At 47.9% G+C, this 20,432-nt stretch overlaps 1 protein-coding gene across 2 annotated transcripts in view; it reads right to left on the bottom strand.

Annotated features, from left to right (window-relative positions):
* The window catches only part of ACOT7 (acyl-CoA thioesterase 7), a 1,725,032-nt gene that overhangs the window by 1,156,273 nt on the left and 548,327 nt on the right, over positions 1–20,432 (bottom strand). For both annotated transcript variants that reach the window (XM_069610292.1, XM_069610291.1), the window contains exon 4: positions 8,853–8,944. In XM_069610292.1, coding sequence (XP_069466393.1) covers positions 8,853–8,944 — 92 coding nt within the window. The remainder of the gene's footprint in view (positions 1–8,852; positions 8,945–20,432) is intronic.

The following is a 20,432-nucleotide window of genomic DNA, read 5'->3' on the forward strand; positions in this document are numbered from 1 at the left end:
GATTCACATGCTCATGAATATTCCCCGTCGTCAGGCTGGGAATCCTCGGTAAAGAAAAATCAGTATCAGTTTCGTTTCTGATCTGTCTTTCGTAGTAGTAACCAATCACTGATCTCTGCGTCATACTGACCACAGCCAATGACTGCCCTCTCCCTAAGCCCCGCCTCTGGCAGCCATCTTCAGATTTGGTAGCACGTGAAGTGGCAGTATGACCAAGTGAAGAGCCGCAGAGGGGTAGGCGGGAGGGTTCACATGTGAATCCATGCCAGACCCATGCTGGAGAACAACAGTTACAGGTAAGTAACTTGTTCCTTCTCCAGCATGGGGTCTGTCATGGATTCACATGCTCATGAATATAAGAATACATAGCAGTACACACATGCACAACCACGGGAGGTGGCAAAAGGCTCAACATTAAGCAATAAAAAAACTCAACATTAAGCATCTCTTACCTCCTCACCAGGCACCTTAAGCGAACAGGTTGCGCAGCACTGCTTGGCCGACCCTGGACTCCTCCCTGGAATCCCGATCGACGCAGTCGAATCTCGTGAAGGTGTGCGTCGACCTCCACGTAGCATCCCTGCAGATATCCAGCAGGGGCACACCAGATAAGAACGCCGTAGTAGCAGCGATCACTCTGGTCGAATGGGCTCTCAGACGGCCTGGCAGCGGTCGGTTAGCCAACCGGTGGCAGTGCATGATGCAGCCGGAGAGCCATCTGGACATAGAAGACTTCGAGAGAGCCTGCCCTTGATTCACAGGTCCAAAGTTCACGAATAGCTGTGATGTCCTCCGAAAACTCTTCATGCGGTCCACGTAGAACTTCAGCGCTCTAGCCACATCCAGCGAGTGCAAAGACCTCTCGGCCGGCGACGAAGGAGACGGGAAGAAAACAGGTAACACCAGGGGCTCATTAAGATGGAAGTCCGACGGCACCTTGGGCATAAAGGAGGGGTGCGTCCTAAGCACCACCCTCGAGGCATGGAAAGTCAAGTACGGTGCTTTTTGCAGGATAGGGCCTGGATCTCTCCCACTCGTCGTGCAGAGGTAATGGCCACCAGGAATGCAGTCTTCCACGACACAAACTTCATCGGTGCAGAGTGCATCGGCTCGAATGGGGGCCCCATGAGCCTGGTCAGCACCACGTTAAGTTCCCACGCCGGGGCCAGGGCCTTCACCGGCGGGAACGACCGGAACAGTCCTTTCATAAACTCTTTTACCAGTCGATGGGACCACAGGGACGTCCGTCCTGTGGTTCTGGTATATCTGGAGATCGTCGCCAGATGAATCTTTATGGAGGCATGGGCTAGCCCAGCCTTTGCCAGCGATAGCAGGTACGGCAGCACTTGAGGGGCCGTAATCCGTAGGGGGTTGATCTTCTGTGCTCGGCACCAGATAGAGAACCTCTTCCACTTATGACCGTAGCATTTGAGAGTCGAGGACGCCCTGGCCTTTGCAAGAACCTCTCTGCAATCGGCCGGTATATCGTAGCCTCCAAACTCTAGCACTGCAGGAGCCAAGCCTGCAGGTTCAGCGACGCCGGGTCGTGGTGGAAGATGGCGCCTCCTTCTCTGGAGAGAAGGTCCGCGTCCGCCAACAGCCTGATGGGAGGGGACGTTGACAAGTCCAGAAGGTCCGGGAACCAGATCTGCCTCGGCCACGCCGGTGCGACGAGGATCATCCTGCACCGGGACCTCTTGAGCTGGTTGATGAGTCGAAGCAGCAACGGCAACAGAGGGAACACATACAGGTATAGGCCATCCCAGGGGAACGAGAACGCATCGCCCATGCTTCTCGGCTGGGGAAACCTGCTGGCGAACCTCTTGCACTTCGAGTTCGTCGCTGTTGCGAACAGGTCGATTTGAGGTTTGCCCCATCGTCGGAAGAGTTGATCCACCTGATCCTGGCGCAGTTCCCACTCGTGACACGCGCGCAGCTCCCTGCTGAGCGAGTCGGCGATGGTGTTTCTTTCTCCTGCCAGGTGGAAGGGAACCAGGAACATCCCCTGGCCGACCGCCCAGTGCCACAGATCCTGTGCCTCTTGGATACGGCTGGGGATCTGGTGCCTCCCTGCTTCCGTATGTAAAACATTGTTGTGGTGTTGTCTGTGAAGATCCGCACCACCTTGCCCTTGAGCGACGGGAGGAACGATTTGAGAGCCCAGAACACGGCTCGGAGTTCCAGGACGTTGATGTTCAGAAGCCTCTCCTCCGGGAGCCAGAGGCCTCTTGCGTGGAGATCTCCGGTGTGGGCGCCCCAGCCTTCCAGGGAGGCGTCCGTCGTCACCGTCTCCTGGTACGCCGGTGTCTGAAAGTCCTTGCCCGCCGTGAGGTGCGCTCGAACGCCCCACCACAGAATCGCTCGACGGAACACCTCGTTGAGGGGGACCCTGTCTTCGAAGGTGTCCGTAGTCTGCAGAGGCGCACCAGGTAGATGCAAGAGGACATCATCCCCAGGAGGGACTTGATGGACCTCACCCTGGCCACGTCTGTGGCTAGCAGACGCTGCACTTTGCCTAGAATGGTCTTCGTCCGTTCTTCCGACGGTGCCGCCAGGCGCCTCACTGTATCGAGCTTCGCTCCCAGAAACAGGGCCACCTGCGACGGCACCAGGTGGGACTTTGGGTAATTTATGGCGAATCCCAGGTCTGTGAGTAGCTGGACAGTCCTCGCAGTGTGTTCGACGGCGAGTTCCCTCGTCCTTGAGCGGATGAGCCAGTCGTCCAGGTAGGGGTAGACGTGAATCCCCTGCAGGCGCAGCCGCGCCACCACAGGTGCTAGGCACTTGGTAAAGACCCTGGGGGCCGACTTCAATCCGAACGGCAGTGCTCTGAATGGTAATGGCGTCCCTGGACGACGAACCTGAGGAACTTTCGGTGACTTTTGAGGATGGGAACGTGGAAGTAAGCATCCTCCAGGTCCGACGACGATAGAAAGTCGCCTTCCTCCAGCTGTCCCAGCACGTGCTGGAGGGTGACCATCCTGAACTTTCGGGACCGGATGTATTTGTTCAAACGACGAAGGTCCAGGATGGGGCGCCAGCCGCCCGTCTTCTTCCTGACGAGGAAGTACCTTGAGTACACCCCGGACCCTCTTCGGGACAAGCTCGATGGCGCCTTTCCTGAGCATCGCCCGTACTTCCAACAGCAGTTGCGGGACGTGATTTTCCTTCCTGGCCACAGGTGGAACGTGAGGGCACTTCTTCAGGAATTCGATAGAGTGTCCTCTTGCCAGGGTATCCAGCACCCACCGGTCGGTGGAGATGGACTTCCACACGCCGACGAACTTCGTCAGCCGGCCTCCCACCGGGGTGCTTCGGTGGGGGCCCGAGGCCACGGCCAGTTCAGTCCTGCTTGGAGGTGGTGGCCTTGCCGCCCTGGCCACCTTGGCGGCGAGGCACTCCCTGCTTGCCGCGACCCCTGTAGGCCTCCCGAGACGAGGAGCGTGCCACCTGGCGGTAGAACGACGAACCACCGCTGGATCCCTTGGAGGCACCCTGTCTGCCTCCAGAGCTCCAAAAGGGCTGTCGTTGCTGAAGGGCTCCTAGGGCGCGGGCCGTCTCCGTGTCCGTCTTTATGACTTGGAGGGATTCGTCCACCGCCTTCCCGAACAAGTTGCTGCCGTCGAACGGCATGTCCAACACCCTGGTCTGGACGTCCTGACGGAAGTCGGTCGCCCGGAGCCAACCCCGTCGTCGTAGGCAAACACCGTTGCCCAGCTGGCGGAACCCGGTATCGGCAATATCGGTTGCCACCGTTATGGTGTGGTCCGACGCCACCTCGCCTTCTTGAAGTATTTCCAGGGCCTCGGACCTCTTGTCGTCTGGTAGGAAGTCCAATATGGGAGCCAGCTTAAACAAGAGCTCCCTATCGTAACGGGCCACGATCGCCAGGGAGTTGGCGGCTTTGATCGCCGACGAAATGACCCGCCGCCCCATGGCGTCCAACTTCTTTCCCTCACCGTCCGGCGGGGAATTCGACGTCAAGGCTCCTGACCCCGCCGCTTTCTTCTTCGCCGCCGCCGAGACGACCGAGTCTGGCGTTGGCTGGGCCCTGAGGCACAGGGGAGCGGTTTCGGGGACCCGGTACTTCTTCTCGTACCAGTCCCGTTTGGCTGGTGCCGTGGAGGGGTTCTTGAGAACCGACAGGCCCTCCTCCCAGAGGTCATCGATTAGAGGCACCGCGATGACAGTCTTCCTCTTGGCCTCCTGGCGCTGATAGAGGAAACCTTCCTTTTTCTGCTCCTCTGGGCAGAGCTGGAACAATTCGGACGCCTTGGCGATCATGGCATGGAATGAGCCAATCTCGTCGGGCGGCGAGGCCCGTGCGACGGGAGACGGGAGACCCATTCCGTCATCGTCGCCCTCAGAACCCGTCGTCGAGCCCATCGCACCGTCATCTCCCGACTCGTGGGAGGATGAGGAGGGAACTGTAGGCCTTACGGGGGCGAGTGGAGGAGAGGGTTGGGTCCTCTGTTGTTTGTTCTGAGGACTTCCCGACGGGCCAGGTTTCGGGTCCTCCGGCCTGGGCCGTGGTAATCTCGTCCTTATCTCAGAGCAGAAGGACTGGATCACAGACAAAATGGCCGCCGAGCTATCCTGAGGCCTAGGTTCCGGTTCCGCCGGAAGGGAAGGCTGCTCTTCCTCGCCATCGTCGTCTTCCTCGGTTATCTCCCGAGGATCTTCCTTACGGGATCGAACCTTCTCGATTTGGACTTCGAGATTCCTCACGGCCTCGGTCAGTTCCTCCTCCGAGGCTGACTCCGAGCTCGAGGAGGCTACCATGCCCCCCCTCGCTTCTTCCATCATAGTGGCCATGACGATGGGCTGAAAAGAGGATTCCCTCCTTGGTGGCAGGGAAACTCTAGTCCCGGAGGCAGTCTCCGCTGGCGGGGTCTCTGCCAGCTTGGCCAGAGTCGCCGCGATCGCCTCGATAGAGGCCTTTGCCTGCTGGGTAGGGGCCTTCACCACCTTAGGTGCGTCCCAGGCCTTCTCCTTAGGGGGAGGGGCGATGCCTCGCTCCCCCTCTTCTGAGATCGGACGGGGCTTCTCCCGAAGCTTACCCGGGGTCTCGGACTTCCTCTTCCCCGAACCGGAGCGCTGGCTCGTGGTTGACGTGCCAGGGAAGGCGCGCCCTGCCTGGCGACCGAAGAGCCCGACCTTTCGGCGCTCCCGGAGCCAGAGGACTCGCAGCGCTTGGCCTGGTGTTGGGCCCCCGTCGCCAGGGCGCCCGCACAGGACTTAGAAGCCCGCTCGGACCCTTTCTTCTTCTTCTCACCCGTTGAGCCCTTCTCCAACCAGCTGGCGAGACGAGATCGACGGTCCCTCATGGTCCGCTCCGACAAGTTCTTGCAGAACTGGCAGTCCTTCTCTACATGAGTCTTGTCCCCATGAAGACAGTAGAGGCATCGCAAATGTTCGTCCTCCTTAAACAAATTCTGCAGCCCGCATCCAGGGCAGCTGCAAAACAGCTTGGGTCCGGGTGACGAACTCGCGTCCTGGGCCATCTCGAAGTAGGCTGCGAATCTTCTGGAATCCTCCAAGAAGTTGATTCAACGAAATCTTCACCCTTGAGGGGCGTAGGAAAATCCTGCAAAGGGTAGCCGTTAACGGGAGTAGAAACGGTGGAGCTTGAGGCTTGAATAACCGAAAAAAAATTGAAAATTCACCTGAAAAAGCGCGAAACACGCAGTAAAAGCTCGAGAGCTAGCACAAGGACTCCCAACACTTGAACGTGCGGTAAAAATCTGAAGATGGCTGCCAAAGCGGGGCTTAGGGAGAGGGCAGTCATTGGCTGTGGTCAGTATGACGCAGAGATCAGTGATTGGTTACTACTACGGATGTCAGATCAGAAACGAAACTGATACTGATTTTTCTTTACCGAGGATTCCCAGCCTGACGACGGGGAATATTCATGAGCATGTGAATCCATGCCAGACCCCATGCTGGAGAAACATGACTTCAAAGTGAACAGTATTTAATCTCCAGCTACACGGCCCCTGTGCATAGATGTACTGACAGTTTACCAGCAGAGGCTTCTCCATAATGAGTGCGGGGTGCCGACCCTGGGTACCTTCGCCCATTATTGAGGAGCCATGGAGCCAGGCCAGTGTAAATACTGCTCCTCGGCTGCTTGAACTGTTAAAGGAAAACGTGGTTTCCGTTTGACCGTTCTATTCTGCAGCCTTGTAAATCCAATGAGCCAGGCAAAGCCTGGGGCGTTTTGCTTTCCCAACATTGCATGGCCCATTGGGGATGCTAGTTGAGGAATTGCATGTTTGTATGTGCGATGGGAAGCACTGTTGTGCCTCCTCGCACATACAAACAGAGCAGGCCACTTCGTCATTAGTGCTCAAGCTCTTGCACGCATGTACATGAGCCAGGAATCGCTCTTTGCATCCTGCTTGTTGTTCATGCTACGTGGAAGCTCGAGCGCTGGGAGGAAACATCAGGACTAGGGCAGAAGGTATGTTAGTTTAAATATGTGCATGTATACGTGTATGCTTGTGTTGTGTGTAATGCATGAGTGTATGATGATGGGTGTGCGTGTGAATGAGAGACTGCATGCTGCGTGGGAAGATTGTGTGAATGTGTGTGCGTATGTGTTTGTACTGGGACGTGGAGTTTGTTTTGGCAGGAGATTGGTTGTGCATCAGCCAAAATCATCTACCCATGTGAGGTGCTTGGGAGGCCCAAGGGGGCAGGCTTGGTATTTTTTGTTGTTGCTGGCCGTCTATGATAGATGCCTAGTTAAAAATACCATGCCTACTCCTTGGGCCCCCCCAGCACCTTGCATGCACACATAATCACACTGTGTGTGTGGCGCTGGGGGACACAGAGGGCAGGCATGGCATTTTTTATTGGGCTTCTATGATAAAGCAAGCATGGTAAGTGTTATTACGTCGATGTCGCTAAACTGGCATTTTAATGCACCCAGACTAGCCATTTCTTTCTGTGGCATGTTATTTTGTATTGGGCATCTTTAAGAAAGTAAGCATGATAAGTGCTATTGTATTGCCAGAATGGGATTTTGGTGAAGCCAGTCTAGCCATTTCTTACTGTGTTACTCATTTTGTATTGGGCATCTTTAAAAAGGCAAACATAAGTGTTATTACGTGGCTAGACTGGCATTTTGGTGCAGGGAGTCTAGCCATGTATTTACTGTTGCTTTACATTTTGTATTGAGTATCTTGGATAAGCAAGCACGATAAGTGTTATTATATAGCTAGAATGGTATTTTAATGCAGCCAATTATTACAGTATCATTACTGGCATTATGCATAATGCAAATGTGAACATGTGCTTAAATGGGAATACTGCCATATATTGGTGCAGCCAGCCTGGAAACGTATGGACGCAGCCAGTGTTACAATGTTTTCATGCTGGCATATAATGTTGGCAAATGCAACTTGAAAATGTGTTTGGCGAATTGCTCCTTTGCACTGTTGGTGACTTGCATCTATTGTATTTTTTCATGCATTACCGTACAAAACTAATTTCAAACATTTTGACATGTTATCCAATTTCTGCACCATTTGAAGTCATTATTTTTTTTAAATCTCTGGGTGGGAATCCCCCCTGTTCCTCTTAATTGGTTCAGGCTCCCTCACTAGGCTCAGTCACACTGCCATATTTGGGGGAAATATTGGCACCCCTCCAATCAAAAAATTCACCAGCTGTCACTGGGGTGTACAACCAGGAAATGAAAACTGTGAACAATCGTACGGGGGCAAAGTAAGATTCATGCAACCATTCCTAAAGAAACAAGGGAGAAGTTGCCTCCTTTCCCCCTGTATTTGGCACCTTTATGCAATATTTAATTTGTTAAACAGACTGTCCTTGACTATCATTTGAAACTGAGGTATGAGGGATATCTCTTCTGTTAAAATGACTATTTTTGACTAGGTATTATTTAAAGCAGAGCCGGAAGTGATGTCTCTTCTGCTAAATACCGCTTCGAACTACACATTATTCAAAGCTGTGATGCAGTCTCTTATTGACTGCAAAGGCATTTTTGCAGCTGATGAACTTGAGTTAACTTTTTAGGATGTATATTAACTTGATGCAAAACGCATTAAACCCACTGTGAACATGCTCAATTACACTTTTTTTAACCAGATTGGTAAAATATAGGTATACTTAAACCCGTTTGGCCTGTTGACCCTTATTTGATGTTCCATCACCCCGCCCCACCATGATGTATTTTTTCCGCCTGGTTTGCCCATCCCCCTGCCACACCAATACTGATTTCTAGTGACCCCACTACCAGGCATCCATCTCAAGGATGCAAATGTCTTTGTGCGAAGAAAGCAAAGGCCCACAAAAAGCTTTTAGATCTTATACCACCTGTACATCAATTGTCTCCTGCAGTCAAGGCTTGCTGTGGGCCAGATTCTTCACACCCAATATTCAGTATTAGTAAGTCCTTTGTCAGTATGAATGTATATGTGTGGTGACCTAAAGTAAACGAAGACTGATAATAACAATTCATCAAATGTGTTTGACTCCTTAACAAATTCAACCGTCATTGAGTGGAAAAATCCAGCACATCACTGATTATCGCTTTATTATGACCACGTTATACATGTAGATTCAGGTTAATGATTTTTTTTAAAGGTCAGTTAGTTGTTGTAGAGCTGTCATTTGAACTGAGAAACCACATAACCATATAGCTCATTCTACTCTAAATACAATGTGGGTTCAACGTGACATTTTCAATGATTCCTTTAGCAAGAATAATGTGACAACATTTATGTTTACAATACATATTACCTTGCTTTACAGAACACAAATAAGCAAGAGTTTTTGTCTAAGGCAAGTGATGCATAACATGTTTAGGGAACACAGGAGTTTACCTGAATAGGTGGCACTTCAATAATCTTGTCAACATTCTTAAGGGATAGAGGCACATACCACAGAGTTGCACGGTTGGTCAGCCGCTTGGCACCTTCAACAAAAAAAGGGCAATAGAAAAAACTCAAAACGTGCAATAAATTAACAATCAAACTTTGTTTTACATTTTGTACGCAAAGTATCACATAAGCAGTATAATGTGTTGCTTACTAGAACTCCCAGCTTTGACATTTTTAAATGAGCAGCACAGATCAGAGGCGTTCATCTTTCCTGGAAATCTATAGGATGATCTGTGACATAGTCAGGACCATCATAAAATAAAACATGCATCCATTATGCTATGACAGAGGGAGCCATGGGATTTAGGGACAGGTTCTTAACCGATCAGAACAATTCAAGAATGACTCTAGAACCTTGGCAGAAGAGAAAGGAGGATAAGACTGATGAGCAGTAACTCAGCCTGGATCATTTGTAGAATGCACCATCTTGGGAGAAATATCTTCAATAATTTAGAAATGCACAAACGCTACGCATTGCGCACTACCATGCAGAGGACACTGAATAAGGGAACCCTCATTTGTTTCAAAACCTCTGTTTTGGTGTCAACACTTCCCTTTAATTAGCCTGGTAAAATATACACTCTAGAATTGTATATAGGAGTTTGAGGTTAAGATAGTGGTAGCTACTTATGTTTTTACCGTGGTTACACATGTGGGAGGCAACAATATGGTGCTGGAAGGCATTGTAAAGAAAGAACTAGTAAATGTCAAACAACCTAGAGGTCTGATTTTGTCCCTGGCAGCGCAGTTCAAAAGAACAGACTCTCACCTATGTGAAGCAGCTGGGCGACTATGCATAGTCATAGATACTCTGGCCTCTCCTATTGTACGATTCGATTAGCAGAAACTGTAGTTCTACTAACAATGTTACTAACAAAATGAGCTAACGTTAAGAAGATACTACTTGATTTGGGAATCCAGGCAAAAGAGAATGGATTGCTAACTCACTCTCTCTATCACGTCTAGGGAGGAAGAAACTTCATTTGAGGAAGGGAATGACCATTGATATGCATCAAAGGACATTTCAACATTTCTGTAGGAAAACGACAAGAGAAAACTTCATCCATGGATTTCACAAAAAATAAAACAAAATATAAGCGCTCTTTTTGGAGTGTTGCTGGTCGGCCGGCCAATCAGCATGCTCCCTCCAGCCAAACAACTTCCACTCTACTTGACTAGGTGAATGGCACTTCCTGCACGCCCCCGAGCGGAGCACAGCCACCTAAGCCTACGCAAAAGAGAGGAGTGATGTCACCTCTGTGCCTGGCTTCCCACGGTGTACCCATGTTGCCACAGCAACCCAAGGTTGAGGGGGTAGTCATGGCTCCTCAGTGCAACTGGTGCTAAAAGCCATAGCACCCAAAAGGTCAGGGCAATGCCTGGTATTCAGTGACCCGCAACAGTCCTCGGTTCCCTCGATATGTCAGGCTTTCTGAGTAAGTAATCCACAGCATTTACAATGCCCCAGGGAGCTATTTCTTACGTCTTGCACTCTGGCTATGTAAAATATATTAAAGCGGAATCCCTCCCGCTCCCAATGATCACATCTCTTTTATTATTCAACACAAAAAGCAGAAATGCTCTATCCTTGCAAATTAAATTGACCCACCTGGGAGCTGAGCTTTCCCGTGGAGAGCATTGACACAAAACATTGAAATGTGGAGACATCCTATCCAATGTTGCATTCTGTGTTTCAACCTGCATGTCACTGGGCTGTGGAGGCCACAACTGGGTGTGTGAAATTTCTTCCAAGGGGATTTCTTCCAAGGAGCAACCTGCTTTTGACTGTTTACCATCAAACCGGCTATACTTGGTGGTCAAGCCAAACTGTTACATTCTGAGTCACCAGAGTCTGGAAGCACCTGCTCTGCTCCGGATAGCATCACTGCCTCCTGTCTAGGCTTGTCATGGCATCCAGCCTGCCATTACCGTGAGCATAAATAAACCATAGTCCAGAGTGTTTTATATCTCATTCTACTCCTAATTGCGTGCCGGGTTAACAATTCTTCTCCAGATAATCTTAATGAGCGTTTCGCTCCAGCCGCAGGTAGTATCGACTTCATTACCTACAGCACTGGGCAACTCCCAGCAGCTCCGAAAGGCCAGCTTACTGGTGAAGACTCACATTTCAGGCCCCTTTTACTAAGTCGTAAGAATTGTTTTCCTTTTAGGAGGGCGATAATGTTTGTTGGCTTGGCCATTTCTTAGGACATTGCCTTGCCCAGTTTATTATCAGTCCCCCATGCTACCATAGGACTATTATTCCATCCATTTCTTCTGACTTTTATTTAAACATGGTTTTTTTTGTTAGTCTTTGTTTCACGTGGTTTTTTTGCCTACTTCACATCCTGTCATATATCTTTGTAATTTGGCCAGTGCAAAGATATAATTCCGTTAAAAAAGCGCTCATTACAAAAGAAAATTCAACAAATGTATCGAAATGAACTAATCCAATTGACACATGAGATACTATAATTTGTAATAGTCTGGTTCTAGCTGTAAGCAAATCATTGAACATAGTTCAGCTGCCTTTTAAAAAGAACTTTGTCTAGGATTACTCAGGAACCCTTTAAGAATTCAATCCACGTTCTTTGAAAAAACACAGTAGTCCCTGGGAGGATTATTTTCTTTGGGTCTGATTTTGGAAGTACTTGGTAATTACGAAGAGGGGACCTGCTACGTTTGCACCTTGATGTCCACAGATCCCCAGAGCATAGTTTTCAATATTTCCACCGCAGAGTGCAAAGGTGTAGAGTAAAAAGGTGGTTTACTCACTTGTATGCCATCGTTTTGCACTCTGCAAGACAGGCAGTGTTTACAATGGACTCCATAGGAATCCACAGCATTTGAACCAGCATGAAAATACATATTGGCAAACATGCTAGAGTACATGATTGCAGGAAAGAAGAATAAATATTGCATGGGTAAGTGGGATTAACTATCCAACGCCAACCATAAAAAGGACTCTAGTTAGTTCTGGAAAATGGTGGCAATCGGTTCAATTAGAATAGTACAGTACAGCATAGTAAACAGTTATGGTATGACCACTATAGTGAAATGTATAAGAAAACCAGGATTTTCAAGGTAAAGAACGTTCTGTTTAATCCTAATACGTTAGCCTGAATAGAGACCCTTCTAATTACAATGTAGGAAATAATTGAATGCACAGAGTAGGAACAAGTCCCCTGGACCGGAACGATTACCAGTCAATCTCTTCATTTCCAAAACATTGATCTGGGGTGCTAATCTTTCCTTTGTGTGTATTTAATGGTATTGGAGGTCATTACGAGTACGGCGGTAAGGGTTTAACGGCACCGGTAAGGATGCCGGTGCCGTTAACCCCCTACCGTCGCATTCCGAGGTTCCTTAGCGGGTCCCACTAGGGCCAGCTGGTTTTACCAGCCGCATTTAGCGGGACCCGTTAAGGGACCAGGGAGCTAATAACGGGCCCGCTATGTGCAGGCCCATTATTAGTTCCTTCCCCATTCCCACTGAGCCCTATGGGGGCTCGAATGGGGAATGGTTTTCAGAATGGGGACTTACCGGGTCCTCCAAGGTTGGAATGAAGTCCCCATTCCGACTACCCAGACCCGGACACGGGTTTGGAGGCAGCCATGGTGCTAAGAGCACCATGGCTGCCTCCAAACTCGTAATGTCCCCCATTATCTTGGTATCCCGTTCATTCATCAACAGTAATTACTTTGTGGTAATTTACTGCAAAGTAATTACTTCGAAATTACATGACAGAATATGGGTAATTTTGGGTTAAGCAGTAAAACGTGGGTGGGAAGGGTTTTTGGTAGGGGTAGCAATGACGGGGAATGGGGAAGTAATTACTGTCAATGTAATTACATTGAACCATTATCTCAGTAGGCATTATACCCCCCTTGTGAAGGAAGGCAGAAATCATTGCCATACATAAAAAGGGGTGGAGGGGGGGTTCGAATGACCCAGGCAACATTTGCCCTATTTCTTTGCTCGATGCTGCTGGGAAGATCTTTGCCAGATTACTCCTTGATCACTTAAGTAATTTGCTAGAAAGAACTAACCAAATCACCCATTTACAGGTAGGGGTTCAGTTAGGGGTCAGTACACCTGACCAGGTCTTTAGACTACATCTGCTGGTCCAGAAATGAACCCCTATATGGCATTTGTGGACCTACAGAGAGCCTTCGACAAAGTCCCCTGTCTGAAATTATGGGAAACACTGATCAGGCATGGTGTCCCGCAGCCCCTGCTGTTGGCAATTAAGTTACTTTACGCACATAAAGAGGCAGTTGTGAGATGGGGTCTGGGTGGGGCCACAACAACCCTGTTTAAGGATGAAAAAGGCTTCCCAGAGAGAATCAATGGTGTTATCAATGCTTTGCGGACCATACCGACTGATGCCTGTGAGGAATCCAATGGAGTCATCACCAATTCCCCGGCAGTAACCTCCTCCCATGTGGCCAGGGGACCGCAGTCGCTACCTGATCCTGACCCTGGGGGTGGCTACATGAGGGAGGATCACATGGGAGAAGACAGCCTTCAGAGAGATGTCATGGCTTCATTGGGTGAGACATGGTATCCCCCATTTGCCCTCGAATAACCTCATGGCCTATCGCCATACATCTACACCCACTTTTAGAGAAAATAGAGAAACCTTTTCCCAAGATTCTATAGACCAAACTTCCATTCCTGCTCTAAAATGTGGAAGCTCCAAGAAAACCTTTTCCAGTTCTAATTATTCAGCATGTAGAGCTCATTTATCATTTAGAACTTTTGAAAGTGATTTTCCAAGTAATCTACATCAACCAACAACAATGGACTCATTTTCCGACAAGCACCCAAATACTGGGATGAGGATGAAGTAAAGATCAATGCAGAATGAAAGGAGCCATAAACTCAATGAGCGTTGTGGTTGTTTTCAAAGTACACCTGTATGCGTGAGATTTAAAGTCCAGAGGCCAAGTTATAAAGGCTGGTGCTGTTTGTAAAAAGATGTGTCATCCATCCACGAGGCTCAGCAGAAGAGGAGAAGAGAAATGCTGAGTGGACAGGCCACCCGCTAGGGGCGAGTGGAAAACTCCTGGCTGCATGACAATTCCAGAAGGCAGCGTTTCACCTTCCGGGACCTGGATCGACACAGGCGTGCAGAGGCGAGGCTGCGAGAGACCCCGGAGCAAAGCGAGAGCAGACCAGCGAGGAAAGCAGTAAACATTTGCCAATTGGTTGCAAACAGGTCCGGGAACGCCAGGAAGAGCCGGTGAGTCAACCCAAACACAATGGGGACCATGGGGCGTTTCTACAACTGTGCCAGATATAAACCATACTAATGAAAGCCTCAGAAGGAGAGAAAATAAAGAGACTGAATGAGAAACAAGAAAGTATATTGTGAACAAGGCCCCTCACAAGATATGATTGCATGCAATACAAATATGCGGGGTATCCAAATCGAATGATGTATCCAGGAGAAATACTATGCCAAAAAGGGTATGCACAACTGTGGAAGTAAAAGAGGAACTTTTTCTACATCAGGAATAGTCCCAGACTAGTAACTAATCTATCTACAACCTGCTGGACTTCCTGATTTGTGATCTCCCAACAAATAGATGGGAATTCCGTAAAAACCTTTTCAAACTGAATTCTGAAATAACAATGTTTAAAAGATCAGAACAGAAGAAGAATATGGGAATCCGGAAATTTGTGAAGCAAAACCGGAAGAAACAATTGGACGCTACTTTTTCAAACTAAATGAATAGAAGTAGAGAATAGAAACACATCTATTAGCATTGTCCTCCTTTTTTAAGATCCTGTGGATAGAGAAATCTAATAAAATCATCTTTTTTCATCTATGAAGCAGCTCTTTAAGAAATTTCAAGTACCTCACTCGAGGGTGAACTGTAAAAACAAAAAATTAAACAATTTTTATTAAAATACTTTTACAGAATTGATCAACCTGAGTCTTCTATTGTGTTAATAGATAAGGGTACACTCAGGCCAGAGACCCGTTTCCTGGTCCTTTTTGTGACTATAGTAAAAGAGGAACAACATATAATTCTAAGAAGTCCTGGCAGGAGATTAAGCCAGGCAATTAAATTTGTTTGTGAATACAAGAAGTCCTGCCAGGGGAGCATACCAGGCAGTTTTAAGTCTACAAGAAGTTATTACAATTGTGTGTGAAAACAAATGAGGACACCTGACAGGGGAGTATACCAGGCAGTTGCAAGTCTACAAAAAGTTATTACAATTGTATATGAATACAAATGAGAAGTCCTGGCAGGAGAGTATACCAGGCAGTTGCAATAAAAGAAAAAGTGAATACAATTGTGTGTGAATACAAATGAGAGGTCCTGGCAGGGTAGTATATCAGTCATTTACAATCCTACAGAATGTCCTAAGAAGAAGTATACAACTGTGTTTACCAGATAAAGGGAACTTTTAATAGGAACTACAAGGCAATGTAGCTGTGTAAATAACAGTACGGTTGTGGCCCAAGAAAGATACAAAGAACTGTTAGACAAATAATTATTTCTCTTAAGAAGGATTCCAGGGGAAGGGAGCTATACCCCGGAACCAAGGCTTTTCACCCTTGGAGAACTTTTGTGTAGGAGCTGTTTATTCTTAGTTTGCAATCTCTTTTGCAATTTCCTAAGGTTAAAGACCTTTCCCTTTTCACCTTATATTTTAGTTAATAGTGAAAGGGTCAGAATAGAACTTTTGGACACAAGGGCGGATTTGACTTTGACATCCTGACACAGACAGATCCTAAGGCCCTGATTCACAGAACGTTTTCCTATGGGATTGTGCCATTATAAAACGCTTCTGTGAATCTGGCACTTCGTTTTTGGTAAGGGAATTCCTCTTAGAGCAGAGAGGCCTTTTACCAAACCTTTTGTTTTCAATAAAGGTATTTAACCAGAAACATGGCATACTTGAGTACTGGTTTCATTCCTGAGACTTGGCAGAGATAAATACTGAGTGCTATTCTTTGCTGACGATGCAGTACTGATTGTGTTGACTCCTGTGGGGCTAAAGAAACAAATGGAAGTCTTTAGTATCTTTTATGACAACTTGGGCTTGACAGTTAAACAAAATTAAAACTAAAACCATGATCCTCAGGCCCCCAAAAGAAATTGTCCCAACTCGTGTATACAAATTGGTAAAAGACCAATTGAACAAGTATGTGCTTTTGATTGCCTGGGAGTTAGGCTTTCTGATACTGGAAATTGGCGCAAACAGATGGATTATTTTCTCTCTCTACACATCTCCTCCTGCTGCAATCATTTCGTCCTTTGGGATATCAAATCACTTCTATGCAGATGATGGCCAACTTTGTCTATCTTTTTCCTCCTTTTCATCTTCTATTCACAACAACCTTGTTTCTTGTCTTCTGGCTATTAAATCCTGGATTTCAGATCATTTTCTCGTCCTAAATACAACTTAAAACTGAAGTTCTTTTCTTTCCTGCTAATACTATCCCTTCTCCCTCTCCTCCTCCTTTTGGTTCATTTCCCCCTTCGCAACCACCTATTTCATCTTCTGCTCATAATGTTGGTCTTTATCTTGACACCGACTTGTCTTTTTCTCATCATATTTCTATTACTTTGCATGCTTGTCGCTATTATCTTTTAAACATTCATAAATACCAACCTTTTACTACGTTTGATGCCACTAAGCTTTTGGTTTCTTCACTAATTTCTTCTCTTTTCTTTTATTGCACGCATCTTTGGTCTTCCCATCTCTCACCTGGTTTACCGTAAGTCTGTTTTCAATGCTTCTATTTGTCTCTTATATCTTTTTTCTTCTTGTGATTCCATTTATCTGTCCCTATCGTATTTAGGTTGGTTTTCCTTTAATTCCAGACTTAAATTCAATATCCTTTCTCTTGGTTCAAGTCTCTTTATGGCCTTGCGCCAGCTTAGCTATCTTCTCTCATTTCATTTTATTCTCCTGCTCGTGTGCTTCGCTCTCCATCTCAATTTCTATTATAACTTCCTCGCCTCCCTTAAGCCCAGTCACGGTTTCGTTTGTTCACTTTGCCAGCTCCATGTCACTGGAATGCTCTTCCTCTATCACTCTGCTTTATTACTTCTTATTCTTTATTTCGTACCACCCTTAAGAATAACCTTCATCTAGATGAACAACTATGGATACTTTTTGTTCGTTTTTTAATATTGCATTTTATTGTACTGTTAAGTGTGTTCTTTTTGTTCAGCGCTTTGGCGTAAAGCGTTATATAAATTACAAATAAAATACAAAAATTACCTTGAGCAGGTGCAGTGTCACAACTGGAAAATTAATGAGAGATCTTGGGGGGAGCGGGGGCTGCAGTCAAACCAGCCCTTCACAATTACAAAATTCAAGCGCGCCAAGCAACTCTCTATGGCGCAGAGATTTGGGGCCACTGTACGGCCAAATCCTTAGAGGTTACAGAAAACTTTTTTGCTGCTCCCAATCCATAAGGACATACAGCCCCGGCAGTACAAAAAAACTGCATAGCCTCATTTGAGCAGAATATTGGGCAACAGGGACACCTATTTCTGAAGAAAGTCAAAGGTCCTCATTCCAACCTTTGCGGAATGGGTCAACGGCTCCGCTAATGGAGGCAGACCCGTTAAACCCATTCCGCAACATTACGAGGTCCCCTTCCGGGACCCGGTAAGGACGCCTGGTAAAACCAGGCATCGTTACCGGGTCCCGCGAGGGGACCAGGGAGCTAACAACGGGCCGGTCGTAATCAGCCCGTTGTTAGCTCCCTGCACCCATTCCCATTGAGCCCTATGGGGGCTCGAATGGGAAGGGTAAGGTCCGGGCCCGGGTTCCCTGAGGGAGGAATTACCGGGCCCTCCAAACTCGGAATGGCCCGGTAATTCCCCATTCAGGGAACCCAGACCCGGACCCATGAGGCCCAAAGTCTCGCTTTGCTACCATAAGCAGACACTGGCCGTGTACTCAGCCTTCAAGAAACATGAAATCCATTTGAATAGATCCATGTGGCTATAGGCCGGTCGATACTTGTGGTCACAAAACAAATCTTCTAGATAGTTTTCCTTTTAAACAATTGCCCATTAAGTACAACAGTTGCTTGCTTGAATTTGTGCAACTCGACAATACGACTCTGTCAAATTTAACTTTGGTTGGGCATCTAGGGCACTTTATTAAGGTGATGATACCTCGTGCATGGCCAACAGAAAAACATACAGGGCCTCATTCAAAGATGGCGGTCCGGTAAAGTGCTGATATTTGTGTATACCAGCTCTTGACTGGACCACCCAAGTACGGGTTTGCCGGTGGGGCACCTGGGTTAACTCCGGTGCCGGTGAAGATAAGTACTAAATGCTGGTATCGTGGTGGCTCTACCGCTAGGATCCCGGCATACTCGGAATGAGGCCCACATACATTACAAATATTATGCATGTGAGCTTCCACAAACAGCCATTCTTTGTACAGAAGCAAATGCTCTCTGAAGTAGAATACTTTGTGTATCAGTCGTATCACCTGGATGGATTCATGACTGTAGAAAATTGACATTTCTATGGCAGCAGTAGAGATCCGCAATCATCCTTCTTAGGCATTAGGAAACAACAGAAAACAGATCCCTGAGGAAAATAGATTTCTTGGTCTCGCAGTTTAGTATTGACTATTAGGTGTTGCTTAAACACCAGCTGTATGCCGAAACAAATGCATTGGCGTTCTCATTAGAGAGAGATGGGTTGTGAGGAGGTACACAGAGCTTGTAGGTGTCAGTTGGTTATTTCCCCACCCAATGACTGCCCATGGCTTTGCTAATGCCTAAGGCTATTCCCAACCATACTTCTATGTCCCGTCCCCTTTCCTCCATCCTGTATGGGCGTCCCTCGCGAGGAACGGGAACGGAACCTCTATCCCACCAGAAATATACATTTTCCCTTTAGATTTACTGATGCGCAGCCCCGGGAGCGAGGGCTCCCTTAATGCCGCCCACCAGCGCCACACCTGAGTCTCCTTTTGCGCGTCAACGGAAACAGACCGCTACCACCAGCGCTCCTGGAGCAGGCCTCAAGCCTCTTAATTCCACGCGCTTTCCCCAAAATCTTTTCTTTTCTTTTTCTATTGCAGATTTGGGAACACCGTCCACCGGTGCCCTAGGTTGTCCCCTGCGCAAGTCGGTTTCCACAGGCTTTAGCAGGAGCCCGTCGTGCAACGGTTCCTTTCCCACAGCAGATCCTCACGCACTCTATCTCCAGTGTCTTGGTGAAGACCACGGATGGAACAGGTGCTCCATGTGCCTCTCTCCAATGCTTCTGATTAATTGAGGTACTTTGTGAATCTTTGCTTGTTTCTGATTACTGGATTACCTGGTTATGGAAACCTTTGCCTGCCTCCCCGACCTTGCATCTGTCTTGTCCTTGCTTGTTTTCATGTCTCCTCGATCTCGGTGTAACGGTCTAGAGCATGACATGAAACGTCAAACAAACCTTGAAATGGCTAGGGAGAACACAATTCCTAACAGAAATGAAAATGCAAGAAGTGACACAGAGCAACCCGAATACACCAGCTTGGCGGATGGTGGGTCCATGACACGGAAAAAGAAAATACACCCAGCATACGGACATGCGAGGGACGAACTGTGCGGAGAGACGCGGAAAGGGAAACTCTACCCAGTACGCTGCCCTGCAAGGGACGAACTGTGCGTAGTTGCAGGGGGGAGTCGGAGGAACAAGCGGCTGAGAGCGGCCTGTGGGCAGGACCCAGTGGGGAAGGTCTGCTGCCAGGGGGGTCTCTAGCGGGTGGGCGGACCCGGGCCAAGGGGATGCGAGGGCCGAAACACTGCATTGCTGCAAGTCAGCAGCCACACTGGCGTTTGGCTGTAACTACGTTCCTGAGAACGGGAGCAAGCTAGAGCGGCCCCGAACAGAATCTCACAGAGCCGGCGACCAGATACAAACAAAGTCACATCCACACAAACTCACTTACCTGTAAATGGGGCACAGCCAGGGCGGTGGGGGCAGCAGGAACTGGGAAGCAACACAGGGCGCCATTCTCCCAAGAAGGGGGCGGGTCTTGGAGGAGCATTTATAACCTGGGAAGGAAATGGGTCCTGATTGACCAATTAAGCTCTGTCTATATAAGCCCAGAGGTATGATGGGAATCCTGGTTCACTCTCGGTTTTGTTGCAGAGCCAACCAGACGTGGAGACAGGAGCTGCAGGAGGGTTGTGGGCGTATGAAGACTAGAAGGAGAAGAATTTCCAGAGGTCCTTACTGCATCCCCTGTAAAGAACCAGAAAAAGAACACCTCATAAAAACAGAAGGAGAAGAAAATAAATTCTTTCTGTGAAGAACTCTGATTTATTTTTTTTTGAGTTTATGAAAATCCTGACATTTGCTTGTAAGTCAAATAAAGACAAACTTGTTCTTTCTTCAAGACATTGCCTGACTGTCTCATTGTCACAAAATTTGGTGGCAGCGGTGGGATCTAAAAACACGTCATGGAGGCAATCATCAAGGCGCTGGCAGACGGACAGCAGCAGCTCCAGCAATTGGTGCAGGTTCATAGTCA

The sequence above is a fragment of the Ambystoma mexicanum genome, chromosome 8, assembly GCF_040938575.1.
Source record: "Ambystoma mexicanum isolate Mex_15411 chromosome 8, UKY_AmexF1_1, whole genome shotgun sequence".
Classification (NCBI taxonomy): Eukaryota; Metazoa; Chordata; class Amphibia; order Caudata; family Ambystomatidae; genus Ambystoma; species Ambystoma mexicanum.